General features: G+C 35.3%; 1 protein-coding gene across 4 annotated transcripts; it reads left to right on the top strand.

Annotated features, from left to right (window-relative positions):
* Positions 1-293: 293 nt before the first annotated feature.
* On the top strand, positions 294-12,515 carry Cdk1 (cyclin dependent kinase 1). Of its 4 annotated transcripts, none has more exons than XM_027931268.2 (8): positions 294-360; positions 2,154-2,215; positions 4,984-5,140; positions 6,233-6,356; positions 8,079-8,249; positions 9,655-9,818; positions 9,927-10,068; positions 12,162-12,515. In XM_027931268.2, the coding sequence occupies exons 2-8, from the start codon at positions 2,179-2,181 to the stop codon at positions 12,258-12,260; spliced, it is 894 nt and encodes a 297-aa protein (XP_027787069.2). In that variant the 5' UTR covers positions 294-360; positions 2,154-2,178; the 3' UTR covers positions 12,261-12,515. The 4 variants fall into 4 exon arrangements, with proteins under 4 accessions (XP_027787069.2, XP_027787068.2, XP_034491696.2 ...); XM_027931267.3 differs by having other exon boundaries at positions 317-398; XM_034635805.2 differs by lacking the exon at positions 294-360 and adding an exon at positions 780-799.
* The last annotated feature ends 4,695 nt before the right edge of the window (positions 12,516-17,210 follow it).

Raw genomic sequence — 17,210 nt, 5'->3', positions numbered from 1 at the left:
AGATATTTGAGTGCAATAAATTTTAATTGTACCAGTACTGGGAGGAAAAAAATTAAAAATGAAAACAGAGAATCGTAGATTCCCTGTGACTAGAAACAATAGGACGATTCTCTACTGGAATGAAAGATTCAGTTGGCGCCCGCCCTCCTCCTTTCTCCCAGCCGCCGTTTCCTCTTTCTTTCGCGCTCTAGCCTCCCGGGAAGTCCAGCCCAAGTGTAGCTGGGCTCTGATTGGTTCCTTTGAAAGTCTACGGGTAACCTGATTGGCGAATCCAATCCCCTTTAGCGCGGTGAGTTTGAAACTGCTCGCACTTGGCTTCAAAGCTGGCACTTAGAAGTTGAGTGTGGAGTCGCAGACCAGGTAGCTGCCGCCGCGGCCCCCGCCGGAACATAAGCCGGGTAGAGTTGCCGGGGTCAGGGTCATGCCTCTGGGCGCCGCCTGGCAGGGGACCTCCGAGGGCGAGTTGAGAAGCGGGGTGATCGCTCGGAGTTGGGCTGGGCTGCAGGGACTGTGTGAGGGCCAGGCCCGTCCTCTGAGGGTGGTAGGGCCTTCTCAGGGGCTCGGGCCTGGCGTTTGAGGGAGGCTCTTGGCTGCCCTGAATTTCGGTTTGGGGCCCGGGTTAGCTGTGCTCGGGAGGAGGCCGCTGACTTGCCCGAGGAGGCTTTGTGGTCGCGGTTGAAGCAAAATCCTTGCATTGGCTTGACCGCAGTGAGCTGCGGGTGCCAGGCTCGGCCCTAGGCCCGTGGGCTCCCCCTTCCCGTTCCGGCGGTGGAAGGCAAGACTGACCGCACCTGGCCAGGTGACCACGCGAGTCCCTTAAACTTGGGCTGTTGGAGAAATCGATCCGTGAATTTGTGGGCCTTCTCGGGTTCCTGTGCCGGTAACCCTTGCCCACTGGGATATTTTAAGAATGCTTAGCCAGTCTCCAAGACAGAAGGAACTGGGGTTTTTCCTTTATTATAGTTGGTCGTTATATACTATGGAATTGGCAGAAAGGCTAAGAAATACTAAAAGACAGAAACACTTGGGTTCTCATATCCTTGACTTTTTTGTTTTTTAAAGAATCTAATACAAAAGTTACTGGTGTGCACTTCTTGCAGGCCCATAAAGACCTGGAGGTCTCTGGATAGGGAGATGCCAACATTGAGATTTCACCTCCTGCAGCTAGTAAAGCATTAAGTAGCATGCTTTATTTTAAATTGTTAGAACCAGAAAACGGTGGGAGGGAACTGAGCTCAGCTTTGAAATTGAGTTAATTTTTAGCTCTCTGTTAAAAAGCCGAGCTCAACAATTTTATTGCAGTTAAGGTGTATCAAACCTGGTTGAAAGAAATGTTAATTGTCCATTGGCATTTCGGGAAGTTAGCATAGGTGACCAGTGCCTGAAGTCAAACCCCCAGGGCAGCTGGTTTAATACCTCTCCCAGGGCTCATTTTAAGATTTATCTCTACTTTCTGGATTGAATTTTCTTTTTGAAGATAATGTGAGCAATCTAAATTCTTAGGGATCATTTATCAAGGTGACTATATTTTGGGCTTTTGAAGTTTCATTGGCAAACTTACCAGCTGAAGTAGTTTTGAATGTCAGGTTGTCAGTTTTATTATCTGTGGAATTGCACTTTTCATTTTCTTTTAGGGTGCTACTCTTCACAATCTTGAATGTGTTTGTGTGGCTGTTAAAAACAAAGGAGAAGATTAAAACTGTCGCTGGAACAACTGTAAACATTTACATTTTTTGCAGTTTTTAAACAAAATCTTATTTCTAATGGTTAAAAACCTGACCAGTTTGATTCTCTTCTCATGTCTTTAAAACATAGTATCTTTTGAATCATTTTCAAAAAAAGCATACAAATTCAAATAACATTGTTGAACTATTTGGAATAAATAAGTTGATGCCTGAATTTGAGGGTTAATTTGTTTTGAACAAGCTAAGTACTGCATAGAATATACAAATGCAGTGTTTTTTTAGGAGCTAAGAAGGGTTGGAAAGTCTTATTGCAGGATTCTCTACTCTTGTAACTACTTTAATAGTAATATAATATCTATGGGATACTTTATATACTGGAGAAGGCACTGTAGAAAATGCTTTCATATAGGATCTCATTAAGACTTAGTTAGTGGCATATAATCAAATTAGTGTTTCTCCTCATTTTAGGATCTGTCATACCTATTGTGTAACAATGGAAGACTACACCAAAATAGAGAAAATTGGGGAAGGTGAGTGATTTTAATAACATAAGAGCTTTAAAAAGTACTTCAACAATGCTACTTCTGTAAAGTACAAACATGTAAATTTATTAAAATACAACCATTAAGGTACCTGGTAGCACTAATGTGCATTAATTTTTTTTTTTTTAACATAACTTAATGTTTACATTTCAAGAGAATTTAATATGATTTCCTGGTGATCTCCCTCATAGTCTTTTATGCTTCTGACACCAAATACTTACAATGCTTGTGTTTTGAAAATACTTAATAACTTATTCCATATGCTTTGGTGTCTGCAGCAGAGATTAGTATATTAGTAGTATATAATTTTGTGATATATTATTAGCCTCTTGGCAGTTATTCTAAAAACCAGTAATTTTGTATATAATCATTCATTCCCTTTACATCCTTAATATTCTTTTTAATTGCTCTGGCTTGTATAATCTTCTCATTTTGCTGCCTGGCTGGATATTGTGTGCTGCATATTGTTTTTGAAAAATTAACTTGTGGAAATAATATGAAGCCTAAATGGTGTCCTCTATACAGAATTTTCCTTCGTTTCTGCCAGGAACCTTGTTTAAGTCTAGTATTCAATTTTAAGCTAGTATTGATTTTTAAGCTGCTGGGTGTGGTGGCACATGCCTGTAATCCCAGCTACTTCAGAGTCTGAGGAAGGAGGATCAAAAGTTTGAGGCCAACTTGGGGCAATTTAGCAAGAACCTGTTTCAAAAATAAAGGCTAGGGGTGTAGCTGGTTAGTGGAGCACTTTCCTAACATGCATGAAGTCAGATTCAGTACTTAGGAGAGCTTCCCCCACCCTCCTGCCCCGCCCCCCAGCCTGATTTTTAGAAAGCTTTAATTTGGAACAATTTCGAACTTATAAGTTGAAAGATTTGTATGACAAATCTGTAACATCTTTACCAAGATGTGTTTTGTCATACTTTATTATCTTTGCATTTTTGTCTTTCTTTTTGATGCATTTGCAGTAAGCTGTAGAGATGTGCTTACCCCTAAACACTTTTTCGGTATTTTCCAAAGATCCATGGGTTAAGATCTAAGGCAGTTAATGTCTTAGTCTCTGTAATCTAGAACATGTCTGCCTGCATTTTATCCCTCTTGACATTGAGGTCTTTTTTCACTTTGGACAACCTAATTTTAAAATATATCCAAACTACTCATTGCAAATACTACAAAGTTGTTATCCAGTTTCTTCTGAATTTGTCATTCTACTCTTTGAACTCTTTCCTGTCTTAAGATAATGTCATAGAGAATAAATATATTTATGATGGTAGACACCTAGCTAGAATTTAATAATGACCTCTAAATATTTGTCAAATGGAGGTTTACTGCTTACAATTCAAGGCTTCCATAACTTGATCATGTTCTACTTTATTTTTCCTTGATTTTCTGGGACAAGTCTTCTGTTAGTCTTAAACCGATCTCTTAGGCTTTTTTGAAATGTTGCTACTTTTAGAGAAATGTCCATAGGAAAATGAATTTTAATCACTTTAAAAATTTTTTTTTCTCCAGGTCATACCTATAATGCCACTGACTTGGGAGGCTGAGGGAGGAGAATCACAAGTTCTTTGTATCTGAACAAAAAAATAAAAAACTGGGGTTGTAGCTCAGTGGTAAAGTGTTCCTAGGTTCATTCCCTAGTATCAAAAAAGGAAAAAACTGGGTGATTGACTTCAGGACCTTATTGCATACTAGGCAAAGCTCTCTACTACTGAGCTATAATCCAACTTTTATAAAATATTATTTTGAGGCAGGGTCTCCTAAATTGCCCTGGTTGGCCTGGAACTTGTGATCCTCTTGTCTCAGCATACTAAGTAGCTAGGATTACTTCTAATCATTTTTTAAGTTACAACGATATCATGGAAAGCAAAAACTCTTCAACAAAATTTATACATATCAAGGGGTTCAACACTGCCCTGAAACTCCAGCCTGTTTTTTAAAGCACTTATCTAGGGAATTAAGTGCAGCATGTGTATGAACTTTAGCTAGCTAGCCTTTATTGCCATTTCTATTCCCTGTGTCCACCTTCCCTCCCACTCTACTATTCTTTTTATTGACATTGTTGTTCATTATCTGAAGCCCACATAATGAGAATTAGTGTTTTTTGTTAACTTCAAATGGTATGAGATTTTCCTAGTGCATAGTAGATGGTATGAGCTTTATTAGGTCTAATAAAGACTTAGTAAAAACAAATGGTCTTTTTGTCTCTTTTCTGGATAAGGACCGTTGCCTCCTCCCCACCCCTTTTTTTATTGGTGCATTATATTATTGTATGTACGTATGAATATGTAACAACAAATCCCATCATTGTCTACAACTCCTGTTAATACTATTTCCTGAGCCCCAATTTTTAAAACTGTTTTATGCCTAATTTTTTTTTTTTTTCAGTCATGTAGGATATGTGGCAGGAGGTAAATTTCAGTTTGTGAACAATCCATTTCTTCTGTTGCATGTGTTGCAGCATTAATGGTAGTTTAAATTTATGGAAAACTTGTGATGTCTACTTGAATTTTATTTCTAAACCATAAACGTGATAGGTTGTAATTACCCTCACTTTCCTTTAGAAAGCAATGAGGGTAAAACAACCTCCCAACTGGCCACAAAGACATTTCTATCTGGTGACGACTTAAGGAATTCAGTTATTTAAAAAATGTTTTAGGCTGGGGACATATCTTAGTGGCAGAGCACTTGCCTATCATGTGCAAGAACTTTTAGTTTGTGGGGTGTTGCATAGCAGATATTTACTTTGTCTATTTCAGGTACTTATGGAGTTGTATATAAGGGTAGACACAAAACTACAGGTCAAGTGGTAGCCATGAAGAAAATCAGACTAGAAAGTGAAGAGGAAGGGGTTCCTAGTACTGCAATTCGGGAAATTTCTCTATTAAAAGAACTTCGTCATCCAAATATAGTCAGGTATGGTATAATATCTGGATTTAAACTATTTTACCCATACTATTTCAAATGTGAATTTCAGTGTGGAACCTTTTAAATTTGCTTAGTCTCTGGTCTGACTTTGCTCAGTGGAATAAAGTCCTACTCTTTTTGTTGATTGTGCATGCTGGGCATGGGTTAAAAAAAAAAAAAAAAAAAAAAAAAAAAACAAGTTAAAACAGAAATGGAGCAGGGGCCTGGCTCACCTGTAATCCCAGCTGCTTGGGAGGCTGAGATAGGAGGATCTAGAGTTCAAAGCCAGCCTCAGCAACAGGGAGGTGCTAAGCAACTCGGTGAGATCCTGTCTCTAAATAAAGTAAAAATAGGGCTGGGGATGTGGCTCAGTGGTTGAGTGCCCCTGAGTTCAATCCCCAGTCCACCCCCCCCCCCAAAAAAAAAAAAAACAAAAAACAGAAATAGGCTTAAGAGCTTTGTGATGAGAATTAGTATTGGGGGCTGGAAAAGCATGACAAAGCTGGCCATAGGAGAAAAGGAGCCCTTTTGATGGAGCTTTGTCAGTGCTCCCACTCTGGGGGCTCTGGTCTCTCATTATCCTCTGTCCTAAAACCAGGTACCTAGGTCAGATGAAACAGGAGGGGGGAAAAGATTATATAAGCTTTGTCTGACTGTGATTGGAAAAAGTGTTAGGGTGTTTTCAGGAATGGTCCTCCTATGGTTCAGCTTAGAACCTAATTGTATTTTGCTTGGGCTGGAGATAGGGAGCAGCTATTAAGGTTAGGTTTTCCTTAAGTTTATTTCTACTTACTTAAATGGAAAGACAAGCTCTGAGCAATGAGCAGCCATCCTAGATAATACATGTTCTTTTGGAATATAGGTTATTTATAAATTAGTATCTCCTAATTTTAAATTGCCCTTTTAAATTAGTATCTCCTAATTTTAAATTGCCCTTTCTCAAATTCTAGCTTTGCACTGAGGTTCTTTACAGAAAATAGGGGAGTTGCCATCTCCTCTAAGCCCACTTTTTATAATAATCACTATGAAATTTACTCAACTATTTTTGTGAAACAGGTTTGCGCTTTTTTTTTTTTTTTTTTTTCACGTTTTTATTCTCAGCCTTCAAGATGTGCTCATGCAGGATTCCAGGTTATATCTCATCTTTGAATTCCTTTCCATGGATCTCAAGAAATACCTGGATTCTATCCCTCCTGGTCAGTTCATGGATTCTTCACTTGTTAAGGTAAGAAGCTTACTAATTTTATTATTTATATACTGTAAAGGTAAAGAATCTATGTAGAAATCATGGGTTTTGTCAGACTATGATTGGAAAAAGTGTTAGAAAATAGAATGAGAAAAAATATTTCATATTTTATTTATTTCCTCCTATAAAGATTATTAGATAGATTAGATTAACATTTGTCTGTTTAGTTGCCAGATAATGCTTCTAGTTAGTGAAAAATGGTGTCTGAGCCTAACATAAAACTGATATTCTCTATGTTCTATTGTTGAAAACTAAGGCATTCTGGTTTTTCCTTAGCTGACAGATAATATAGAAAAAAAAAAAAGCCTGGAGCAGTGTGGTAGTGGCAGATGATTCTATTTTATTCTGGTTTAAAACATTTGATTAATGTATTGTAGACATTTGTTATATATAAAGTAAAAGTGCCTTATACCAACTTTAGCAAACTGCTCCTTAGAGGCAGTAATTGTTAGTTTTAATTGTAATCTTACACATTTATGTCCACTCTGTATGTGTATGAACATGTAGCCCTTACACAAAAGGAATCATTTATATATACATTATTAATATACATTATTTGGGGTGTGAAAAGTTATTAGATGTGTATATCTATTTGTGTCTGTTTATATTTTTGCTATGCTTATTTAAACCAATTTCATATTGATGGACAGTTATTTTCCATTTTGGTGATTGTTACTCTTATGAGCAATATTGCAGTAAATATTCTTATATATTTATCTTTGTGTTTCACCTTATAGGATAAATTCTTAGAACTGGAACTAAGTTGAAGATGGTTTGTTTACATTTAAGATCTTGGTAGATATTGCCAATTGCCCTTTAAAAATTCGTAGCAATTTACTCTGAAACATTCATGTTTAGTTGATAATCAATTATAAATAGCTTAGAGTCATTTATAAATAGCTTATTCAGAATAATAAATGACAATCTTTCTAGTAGTTTCAGTAAGTCTGTCTCTTAGCCCCTTCCCACTTCTTTGCTTTAAATTCTGCATGGATCAAATATTTATTTTGGTTTAAGAACTAGGGTACATACACCCAGCTTCCTAAATAGCTAGCCAGTTTTCTTATTGGTTTTATGTATTTTCCAATTTCAAAATTAAGTCATTGTTTTATATGAGTACTATATATTTCTGTAATACCCATGTTGCTTCAAATGTTAATTACATTGTTCTTGGTTAATATCATATAAAACACTTCTGAACTACTAAATAGCAATTTTGTGATTGTGTACATTTAAATACATAATCATAATATCCTCTTTGCCATTTTTTTGAATCTGTGGCTATTGGTTTCAAAGAGGAAATATATGTGTAAAGATGAAAGATAGAAATGAAAAGAACAACCTTATTCAACAGAGAAACAGTGTTGATGTAAGTGCATAGAAGGAAGATCAAGAAACTCAAAAAGAACTTGTGACTTGAAGGATAAGAGGTCCCAAAATTAGTAAAATAGGACTAAATGAGTTCATATGGATATCATCTGACTATAAATGTGCCCATAGGTGAATGTCTATCAATAAGATAGACATATAAATGGACTTCCAGCACACAAATGCTTGTTAGTCTCAAAAGACCTGAAGGCTTTTTTGGTAAATCACTTCCCTACGTCATTATTTCTTATATCATTAAAACAAATTGGTTAATAATACTTAGAAAATTGTATTTTGTAAGATTATGTTTCTAACTTATATTTCCTTTTCTAGAGTTATTTGTACCAAATCCTTCAGGGGATTGTGTTTTGTCACTCTAGAAGAGTTCTTCACAGAGACTTAAAACCTCAAAATCTATTGATTGATGACAAAGGAACAATTAAACTAGCTGATTTTGGCCTTGCCAGAGCTTTTGGGATACCTATTAGGGTATATACACATGAGGTAAGTGAGTTTTCATTATTTCTTATTAATCTCATTATTCTGGTCCAGTTATAGTTTAATTCTTTATATTAAACTTTTCCCCAAGTCACTGGTTTCTGTCTCCTAATTGGATGCTTCCTGATACACAACAAGATTGATTAAAAGATTTCGTTGTTTAAGGGGTACTATTTCTGATACATAATTCATTTAGAAGCTTTTATATATGTGTGTGTGTATAAAAATCCTGGGTGTTTTTTTTTTTTTTTTTGTGTGTGTGTGTGTGTGTGTGTGTGTGTGTGTGTATGTGTAGTGCTGGAGGTCAAACCATGGCTTTTCTCATCCTAGGCAAGTTCTCTTCACTAAGCTACACCCCAGCCTCCTTGTCATGTTGCCAGTGTTGTGTTGAAGGGTTGGCATTTCATTTGGTGTTTCTGGAGGGAAAGCAAATGTTGGATTGTATAGTAAAGGACTGTTAAAAACCTGTGTCTTTTTGGAGTTGTATACAGTTTCACCTGAAGACTGACTGCAGATAATAACTTTCTGAATAGATGTTTTGGCTTCTTCTTATTCCTTTTTATTATTTTTTCCATGACTGCATAAATAAATTATTTGGTTCTCTTTGGTTTAAATAAATGCTGTTTGAGCTCATTAGCTTTGTTCTAAGTTAGAGTTGATATTTCTATCATTCTGATAAATATACTAAAATGATTAATTAGTTCTAGATCATGAATAAACTAACACGGTTTATTCATGTTTCTTATTTGTATACTGTTTTAGCATGCAAGCAGAATCTTCATTTTAAAGAATATCACCTCCAAATCTATAGCAATAGGGTTTTTTGTTTTGTTTTTTGATAACCTATATCACTGGGTTTTTTTGTTGTTTGTTTTGTTTTGCTTTTTGTTACTGGGGATTGAACTCAGGGGCGTTCAACCACTGAGCCATATCACTAGCCATTTTTAAAAATATTTAGAGACAGGTCTTTGAACTGATGATCCTCCTGCCTCAGCTTCCCAAGCTGCTGGGATTACTGGCTTGTGCCACTGTGCCCAGCTATATAACTTTTTTAAAAAAATTTTTTTTTAATAATTTTTAATTGTAGATTGACATAATACTTTTATTTATCTTTATGTGGTGCTGAAGATAGAACCCAGGGCCTCACACATGCTCAGTGAGCACTCTACCACTGAGCCACAACCCCAGCCCTATATAACTGTTTAATGACTTGAAAAGCAAAAAAAGATTTAGTATTTATTTTTTTTCCCTAAAGAGTAGAACTTGAATGAAATATTTAGCTTAATTTTAATACTCTGTGTATAGTTAATTGACAAACAGTGTTATTAGTTGCAATTTTACAACATTCTAAAGGAAATTTAGGTAGTTTAATATACCACATTTATTCTGTATATTTTTTGCTTTGTAACAGGTAGTAACACTCTGGTATAGATCTCCTGAAGTATTGCTGGGGTCAGCTCGTTACTCCACTCCAGTTGATATTTGGAGTATAGGCACCATATTTGCAGAATTGGCAACTAAGAAACCACTTTTTCATGGAGATTCAGAAATTGATCAACTCTTCAGGATTTTCAGGTATTTTTATAACTAAGCTGTTAATTTTTTTAAGTAATAAATATGTATATAACAAGATAGTATTTTTGCCTTAAATGACAGTTTCCTATTTTGCTATGATTTTTTTAGAGCTTTGGGCACTCCCAACAATGAAGTGTGGCCAGAAGTGGAATCTTTACAGGATTATAAGAATACATTTCCCAAGTGGAAACCAGGAAGCCTGGCATCCCATGTCAAAAACTTGGATGAAAATGGCTTGGATTTGCTCTCGGTGAGAAAGCTCTCTGTATGCTTTCAGTGATATAGTGTAATATATAATTATACTGACTTTAACATTGATGACTGGGTATATTCAGTAACATTTCTTTTACCTGGGAAATAGGAAGAAAACCAAAATCTGTTGAGTTAGTTGTCTGTTATATTACTAGAACCATTTTAGCTATCAAGAAACACTATATAGAGTGGGCTGGGGATATGGCTCAAGCGGTAGCGCGCTCGCCTGGCATGCCTGCAGCCCAGGTTCTATCCTCAGCACCACATACAAACAAAGATGTTGTGTCTGCCGAAAACTAAAAAATAAATATTAAAAAAAAAAGAAACACTAGAGAGAAGAGAATTAGTTAGCATGAAAGTTCTTTTGTTTTTAATCTGATAGGTTGTTGTTCATGATCTAAAGGAGAGACTAGAGTTAACACCTTTTCGCTGTTTTTTATTTTGCATTGCTCATGCATACTAGGCAAGCACTCAACCACTGAACACACCCCAGCCCTAATTAAAGTTGTAAAGTTTTTTAAGTTGGTGAGTTGTAGTCTTCCTTTCCAACTTTTTTGTCTCAGTATTTACTACTAAGTTCCATTTTTTTGTTCATCCTAGACATTGGTGCTTTCCTTACTGCTTGATATTTTTAGTCATTAAAGTTGTTTATAACCTGAACTCCAGTTTTTACTTTGTGCCTGGTTTTCTTCATCATAAAGGTTAGAAGGATTAATGTAGTTCTTAATCTTTCCCCTCTATTATATTTCTATTCCCAGTTAACAACTGTTTTCTTTTAAAACAAGACAAAAATTATTTAAAAGGCCTGCTTCCAGAAGCCTGTCTTAGAATAATATTTAAGTTTTGAATTTTTAGAATGAACCAATTTTACAAATCCCAGGTAATATGGTGCCAATAAATAAATAGTCTGGCAAGTTTAAACAAAGAAAAACATTGCTTTGTAATGAAATAGATCTTTTAGGATGATCTTTGAGCTCTGTTCGTAATATATAAATCATGCCACAAAATGTAAGCTCAGATTTCCCAGTTGTGGAGAGAAGCCCTAAGTAAGATTCTATGATGTAGCCATAATTGACAACTTAAATAGATAATTCTTCATTACTGAAACTGTTCCATTCATTGTAGTAGGTTTAACATCACCGTCCTCTACCTTCTAGATGGGAACACAAATACGCCCATCATGACAATCAAAAAATGTCTCCAATGTTGCCAAAATTCCCCTGAGGGATAAAAATTTCCCCCAGTTGATCATAAATTAAACTAGGATTCAAATTCTAGCTTTATTGCTTCTTAGCTCTATGAATTTGGGCAAGTTGCTAGACTCTTTGAGTCTCAAGGGTCCCAATTACTTTTGTTGTAAGGATTAATGGATATGCTATATCCAAAGCCCTTCATATAGTGTTAGATACATAAAAGAGTTCTAATGGTAACTAGTTATATACATATATATATATGTATGTATAATATAATATATAATATCTAGTCTGCTTATTCATTGGCTGTCTTTGAGGTTAATATTTCTTTTAAGATAGAATTTAAGATCAATACTAAACTTTTCCAGGTAATGTGTAAAATAATTTGTATACTAGATTGCCTGATCATAATTAATTTAATGATTCATATTTAGCTGTTTATAACACATTGTGCTATGGGGTTTTCTGTTTGTTTTCGTTTTTAAATTGGGAATTTATTGGAAGCTGCATCAAAAACCACTATAGTTAATTGCCAACATTTTAAGAATGTTATAAATTACTCAGACGGCTATTTAATTCTCGAAGTAAATATAATTAACCAGATATCTTTCCTGAATTTATGTCTTGGTTTTAAAGATATCTCTGTGTCTGAACTATAATTTACAAGTTAAAAAGGTTGAGATCTGTAATTTAAGGAGTAGGTTATTCTAGAGCTAGAGGGTAAAATATGGAGGAATGAGACATTTATGTAGCTTGATGTTAAAGTAATGAAAATGTGAATTTAGTAGATTTTCATTAACCTTATTTGCATATGGTTTATTGGTTAAAAAAAAGCTAAGGTTTTATGGAGATTTTTAAAAAATGATTTACTTTCTAATTTTTTTTTCCTCCCCTACAGAAAATGTTAGTCTATGATCCTGCCAAACGAATTTCTGGCAAAATGGCACTGAATCATCCATATTTTGATGATTTGGACGATCAGATTAAGAAGATGTAGCTTTCTGACAAAAAGTGTCCATGTTATATGGAGGATGGATAGTTGTACTGTTGACTCTCTTTTTGTCTTGTATATTTTTCTTCTTACTGTAAAACTTCAGCTGTACTTCATGTTCTACTTTCAAAAGTATAACTTAAAATGTAAATATTGTTCTATATGAGTTTAAATGTAATAATTCTGTACATGTGTGTAGATCTCACTGTGACAACTGTTTGTTACTATAATAAAACTATAAAAATCTATGGATTTTAAAAATTGGGGAATATTTGAGTTAGCTTAAATCATCTCAATCCTTATAGCAGCTATATTTTTCCTATAGTTGGAACTACTAAAATTTAGGAAAGTGCTAAGTTCAAATTCCATAATGCTTTGCAGTATTTTTATCCTGAATGTTTACTTTTTTTTTTTTTTTGGTCAGTTTCTTGCTATGTGGTAACTATACAACCTGTCTAAAGATGAATATTTCTATATTGGTATTTCATTTTGTGACTTCAATGTTTAAGCATTCTGAATGAGAACACTATACAGATCTAAGAAATGAGGCTAAATTTATAGGGGTTTTCAGTAACTTATAAAACTAACATTAGAACATGCCAAAGTTTGCTAAGTTTTACAGTCAGAGATCAAGGGCTGTCCACAGCAGGGAAGAACAGTCTTGAAAATTTATGAACTATCCTATTTTTAGGTATGTTATGAAAGCAATTTTTCTAAGTGAATTCTTATGCCTTCGTCAGAGCTAATAACTGTATGAAGGGGAATCACTTATCTTACCTTTCAAGTCTGACTTAAAAACTTACAAATTTCAATAGTGATCTTTATTAGCAGCCTTCTAAACAGGTTCTAATGTGTGAGTATTCAGTTGAAACCAATGACTCTGGTAATTAAATCTTTTCATAATGCTGCTTATTATCATTCTTATCCTATAAGTAGCCTAATTTTAATTATTTGCTATAGTCAAGGAAATGTCTATAAAAAGGTTTCTTACTCTTAGTGTACATTTATTTTCTCAACCACATTTCCTATCTTTTCTCCTTGTTATATGGCTAGAATCTGCATTCTTATATTTTTGGTCCTTGCACCCAACCCAGTTCATTAAATATTTGATGAGTATCTATGTTTCTTTAGAAATTTCATGTTCTAGGAGAAAGTGTTGATCACCTTTGGCATTGAGACCTATTAGATTTGCAGTTTGGTTACTTTGTTCTAGGGGTTCAGTGGAAGCCAGTGTGCTGTAAAAGAACATAAAGCCTGCAGGTGGAAGTCATTTGGGGTCTAATTACAGAGAGTTAATAATTTTTATGGTAGGAATTTGGTAAATGAAAACTCACACAAAAGGTATGATGGTACAGTGGCATGTCTATAGTCTTGTTCTTTACCTCTGAAGTACTTAAGACATGAACTAGATCAGTTTTCCAATTATGATCACAACCCTTTGGTGATTCAGAACCAGCATTAACCACAAACCTCCCTCCCACCTCAATGTGGAATAGAAACTATCAGTGTTTTTTCTGTGTACTTTTGTTTCAGTATACATAGACATGATAAACATGTTTGAGGCCTTATGGATGTGGTAGAAGCAGCTTGGAATTCTACTACTTTTACTCCATGGAGTCTTAATTGAAAAGTCAACAGTCCATCAATTCAGAACTGCCTTCTGGACCAGGAAAATGAAATAGATGGTAAAACATTCATTGCCATAATGATTGACCTACTTTTGATCCTGCTCCAAATTCTCATATAGTTCTATGTAAACTATGTCAGTTTCACTGATTTGGTGAAAAGCAACTATATTAGATCTATATCTCATGCATGTTCTTAAATTAGAATGTATTATGGAGTTTTCCAATTAATTTAAAAATGGAGTTAAGCCAGTTGTTAAATATGTTTTGTGTCAAAACACCTGGGAGCTAACATTAGTACCACCCTAAACATTTTTTATTTTGAAAACTGGGAAATGCATTCCAAGAATTTGTTTTTTAAAAAGTTCCCCAAGCTGATTTTGATGAAGCCAATTATCAGTTGGTGGTGAATTTGGCAACTTTGGGCCTAGTTTTAAGATATTCATCTTAAAAATTAATGGCATCATGCAATCTTGAACTTTCTGTATTTAGTCTACTCTTTAAAAGAAGGAGATGGCTATATATATCTCATGTATAGTCGCCAATGTGTAAAACCTTCAGATTCTTGAGCATAGTACAGTGATAATTGTTTTCAAGAGAAAAATCTGTATGTGCTACCCTTATTCTGTGGTGATTTTTTTAAAATACACAGTAATGATGCATAGAAGTTAATTCATAGTGTACAATAAAAACTAATTTATGTGGGCATTACATATAAAACATTTTGAGAAAATAAAACTGAGTTAATAAAATGGCCCAATTAAGTCTTAGGTTAATTAGTTAAATAATATTTTAAAAGTGCTTGAAGAGAACTTAAAAGCTCTGTTGGAACAAACAAAAGAGTTGCTTTAGCAAGCTTTAGTTTATAATAAGTCGCTTTAAGTGCCATTCATGTTTAACTAGTTGCCACATTAAACATAAGGGAGGTTTCATAGGGCCATAGAATCCTGTGTTCTGAACAGAAACTAATGCCTTAAGGATGAAGGGGTAAAGATCACTAAATTAAGACAGTTTTTAAACCTATCCAATTTTCTTACCCAACTTAGATAGCATTTCCCCTATTTGAGAAACTCCAACATTATACATAATACTAAGGGGTTCTTAATTGCTCTCTACTTCTTGTTCATAAGGATGACATGGACTAGATCAGTCAATGTGATGATCCAGCAGTAGTAATTGGTTCAAAGGGCAAATGATTTCACAGGATCTATCTAGACCTTCTTTGATATAGAACCCTTCAAGGAATGAAATTTTCTTTTTGCCGATATTGCCAAACTGATGACAAAAACTAGAGAGCCTGAGACACTACCTCTGCTGTGGAGCCAACTTAAGTGAGAGATTCTTGGGGTATTACATTCTAAGGCCCTGGTTCTAGCCCTGCTACCATAAAATTTGAACCACCCAGTAACCAAAAAAGTGAGTTATTTGGCTTGCCACAGTTTGAATTTCTGTCATTTAAACCCCTCGAGAATCCCAGACAATAGAGTTGTCAATACCAGGACAATTAGATAAATAATTTTGTAAAACAAAGTATTTTGTAATACTGGGGATTGAATCCAGGACTTTACATGCTAGGCAAACACTCTGCTACTGAGCTACATCCCCCGCTCCCCCGCGTTTTCCCCTTAAGACAGGTTCTCAGTAAGTTGCTCAGGCTGGCCTTGAACTTCAGGAGGTTGAGGCCTGCCTCAACTTCCCAAAGTAAAAACCCTCAGTTTTAAACATCTTGTAGTTATAAATCCTTTCATAATTACATATTCTCATTTTCTTTCTTTAAAAAAAAAATTTTAATTGCTTGTAGTCTGTAATCATTTTTACTGCAGGTTTTCATATTGTTTGGTTATAGTGATAGACATAAATGTATTACGTGTCTGTTGACCATTCAAAGGGCCTAAAAACTTTGGAGGAATACTTGTTTATATGTGGTGCCCACTTTTTTTTTTGGGGGGGGGGGGTCAGTCAGGAGTAGAAATTTATAAAACATTTTTTCTACAGGTAGTTTTCTTAACCTTTTAGAAATTATTTCAAAATCATGGCTATCCTTGTCTGTTAGGCAAAATGTATGTGAATTTATTTGCTAATGAATATGAGTAGTCCTTTATATTTGTAAAGAGCTTTATAGAAATTAAGTTGCATATGCTATTTCAATGTTTCCTATACTAAAATACTGAAACTATAAAACCACAAGGATTATAGTGTAACATTCTTTATAATACAGAGAAAAGATACATTTCCCAACTAAACATAGCCATTTGTCTCAATGGTTCTGGTATGACAAATGTATTTATGTGCAAGAAAACGTGAATGTATTCTTCATGTAGTGTGTTCACTGCTTCTAGGATCCAAATGGGAAGCTGAACATTTGTTTCATCTTAAATCTTCCTAGAATCTAAACAATTTTAGAAATGCTCTTTGGCTTCTTGTTTAAAATACTTTTCATGCACAGGCACTAATGGAAAATGGCTTAGAACATAAAAAGATTGCAGTTTCCCAGATGAGCACAAAATGCTGTTTTTAACCAGTCAATATCAATCAGAAGTCCCATTAATTGGGTGACAAATGCAATGTTTTGGGAGTTCTTAATTATCCATGCTAATAAGGGTTCATAGTGTGCAGAGGAGATCTGCCTGTGGAGCTGAAGCAATCTTGGACAGGCACTGAATGGGCTGGCTCCCAGGAGGAGGCCCTTAAGAGTCTGGGTTGTTTTAGGGTCATGTTAAGGAGAACGGCTGCCAGCTTCCCATTACTTTTTAAACATTTATTATTATTTTTTATGTGGTACTGAGGGTCAAACCCAGTGCCTCCCCTGAGCCACAACCCCTGCCCAAGTCTGGGATTTTCAAGGATGCTGGGTCCCTTGGTTCTTATTCTATTCTCTCATATCCCCTTAGGCAGTTTATTATCTATTTGCTTAGCCCTCAGCAAATTTTCTTTTTAGGGTCATGATGACCTAGTCACAAGGGGTGGGTATGACATAACTCTGGTAATGACCTGGTCACAAGGGGCAAATGTGACATCACAAAACAATAGTTTGCTTAAGGGGTTATAATTAACTGGCTGAAAAAGTTTTGGCACACCATTTCCAATTTCCAGATGTTTATCTGTTTTGATAAGTTTCCCTGTGATTCCCAATCCTGAAACCTCTGGACTCTCTTTACTGCCTTCATTGTCCTTCCCCTTCCACTGTTTATTGCTGACTAGCTACCTAACAGTAGCAGCTTGGATAATCCCAAAAAGCAAATACCCTTCCCCAAGATCCCCACCTCCATGCCACTTATCTGAATTTTGGCATGTACTATACAACCACCCACTTTGGGCAATAAATCTCATT

Source organism: Marmota flaviventris, chromosome 4, assembly GCF_047511675.1.
Source record: "Marmota flaviventris isolate mMarFla1 chromosome 4, mMarFla1.hap1, whole genome shotgun sequence".
Classification (NCBI taxonomy): Eukaryota; Metazoa; Chordata; class Mammalia; order Rodentia; family Sciuridae; genus Marmota; species Marmota flaviventris.
Note: the sequence above shows the minus strand (reverse complement) of the source record. Positions and strands in the feature narration are given on the sequence as shown.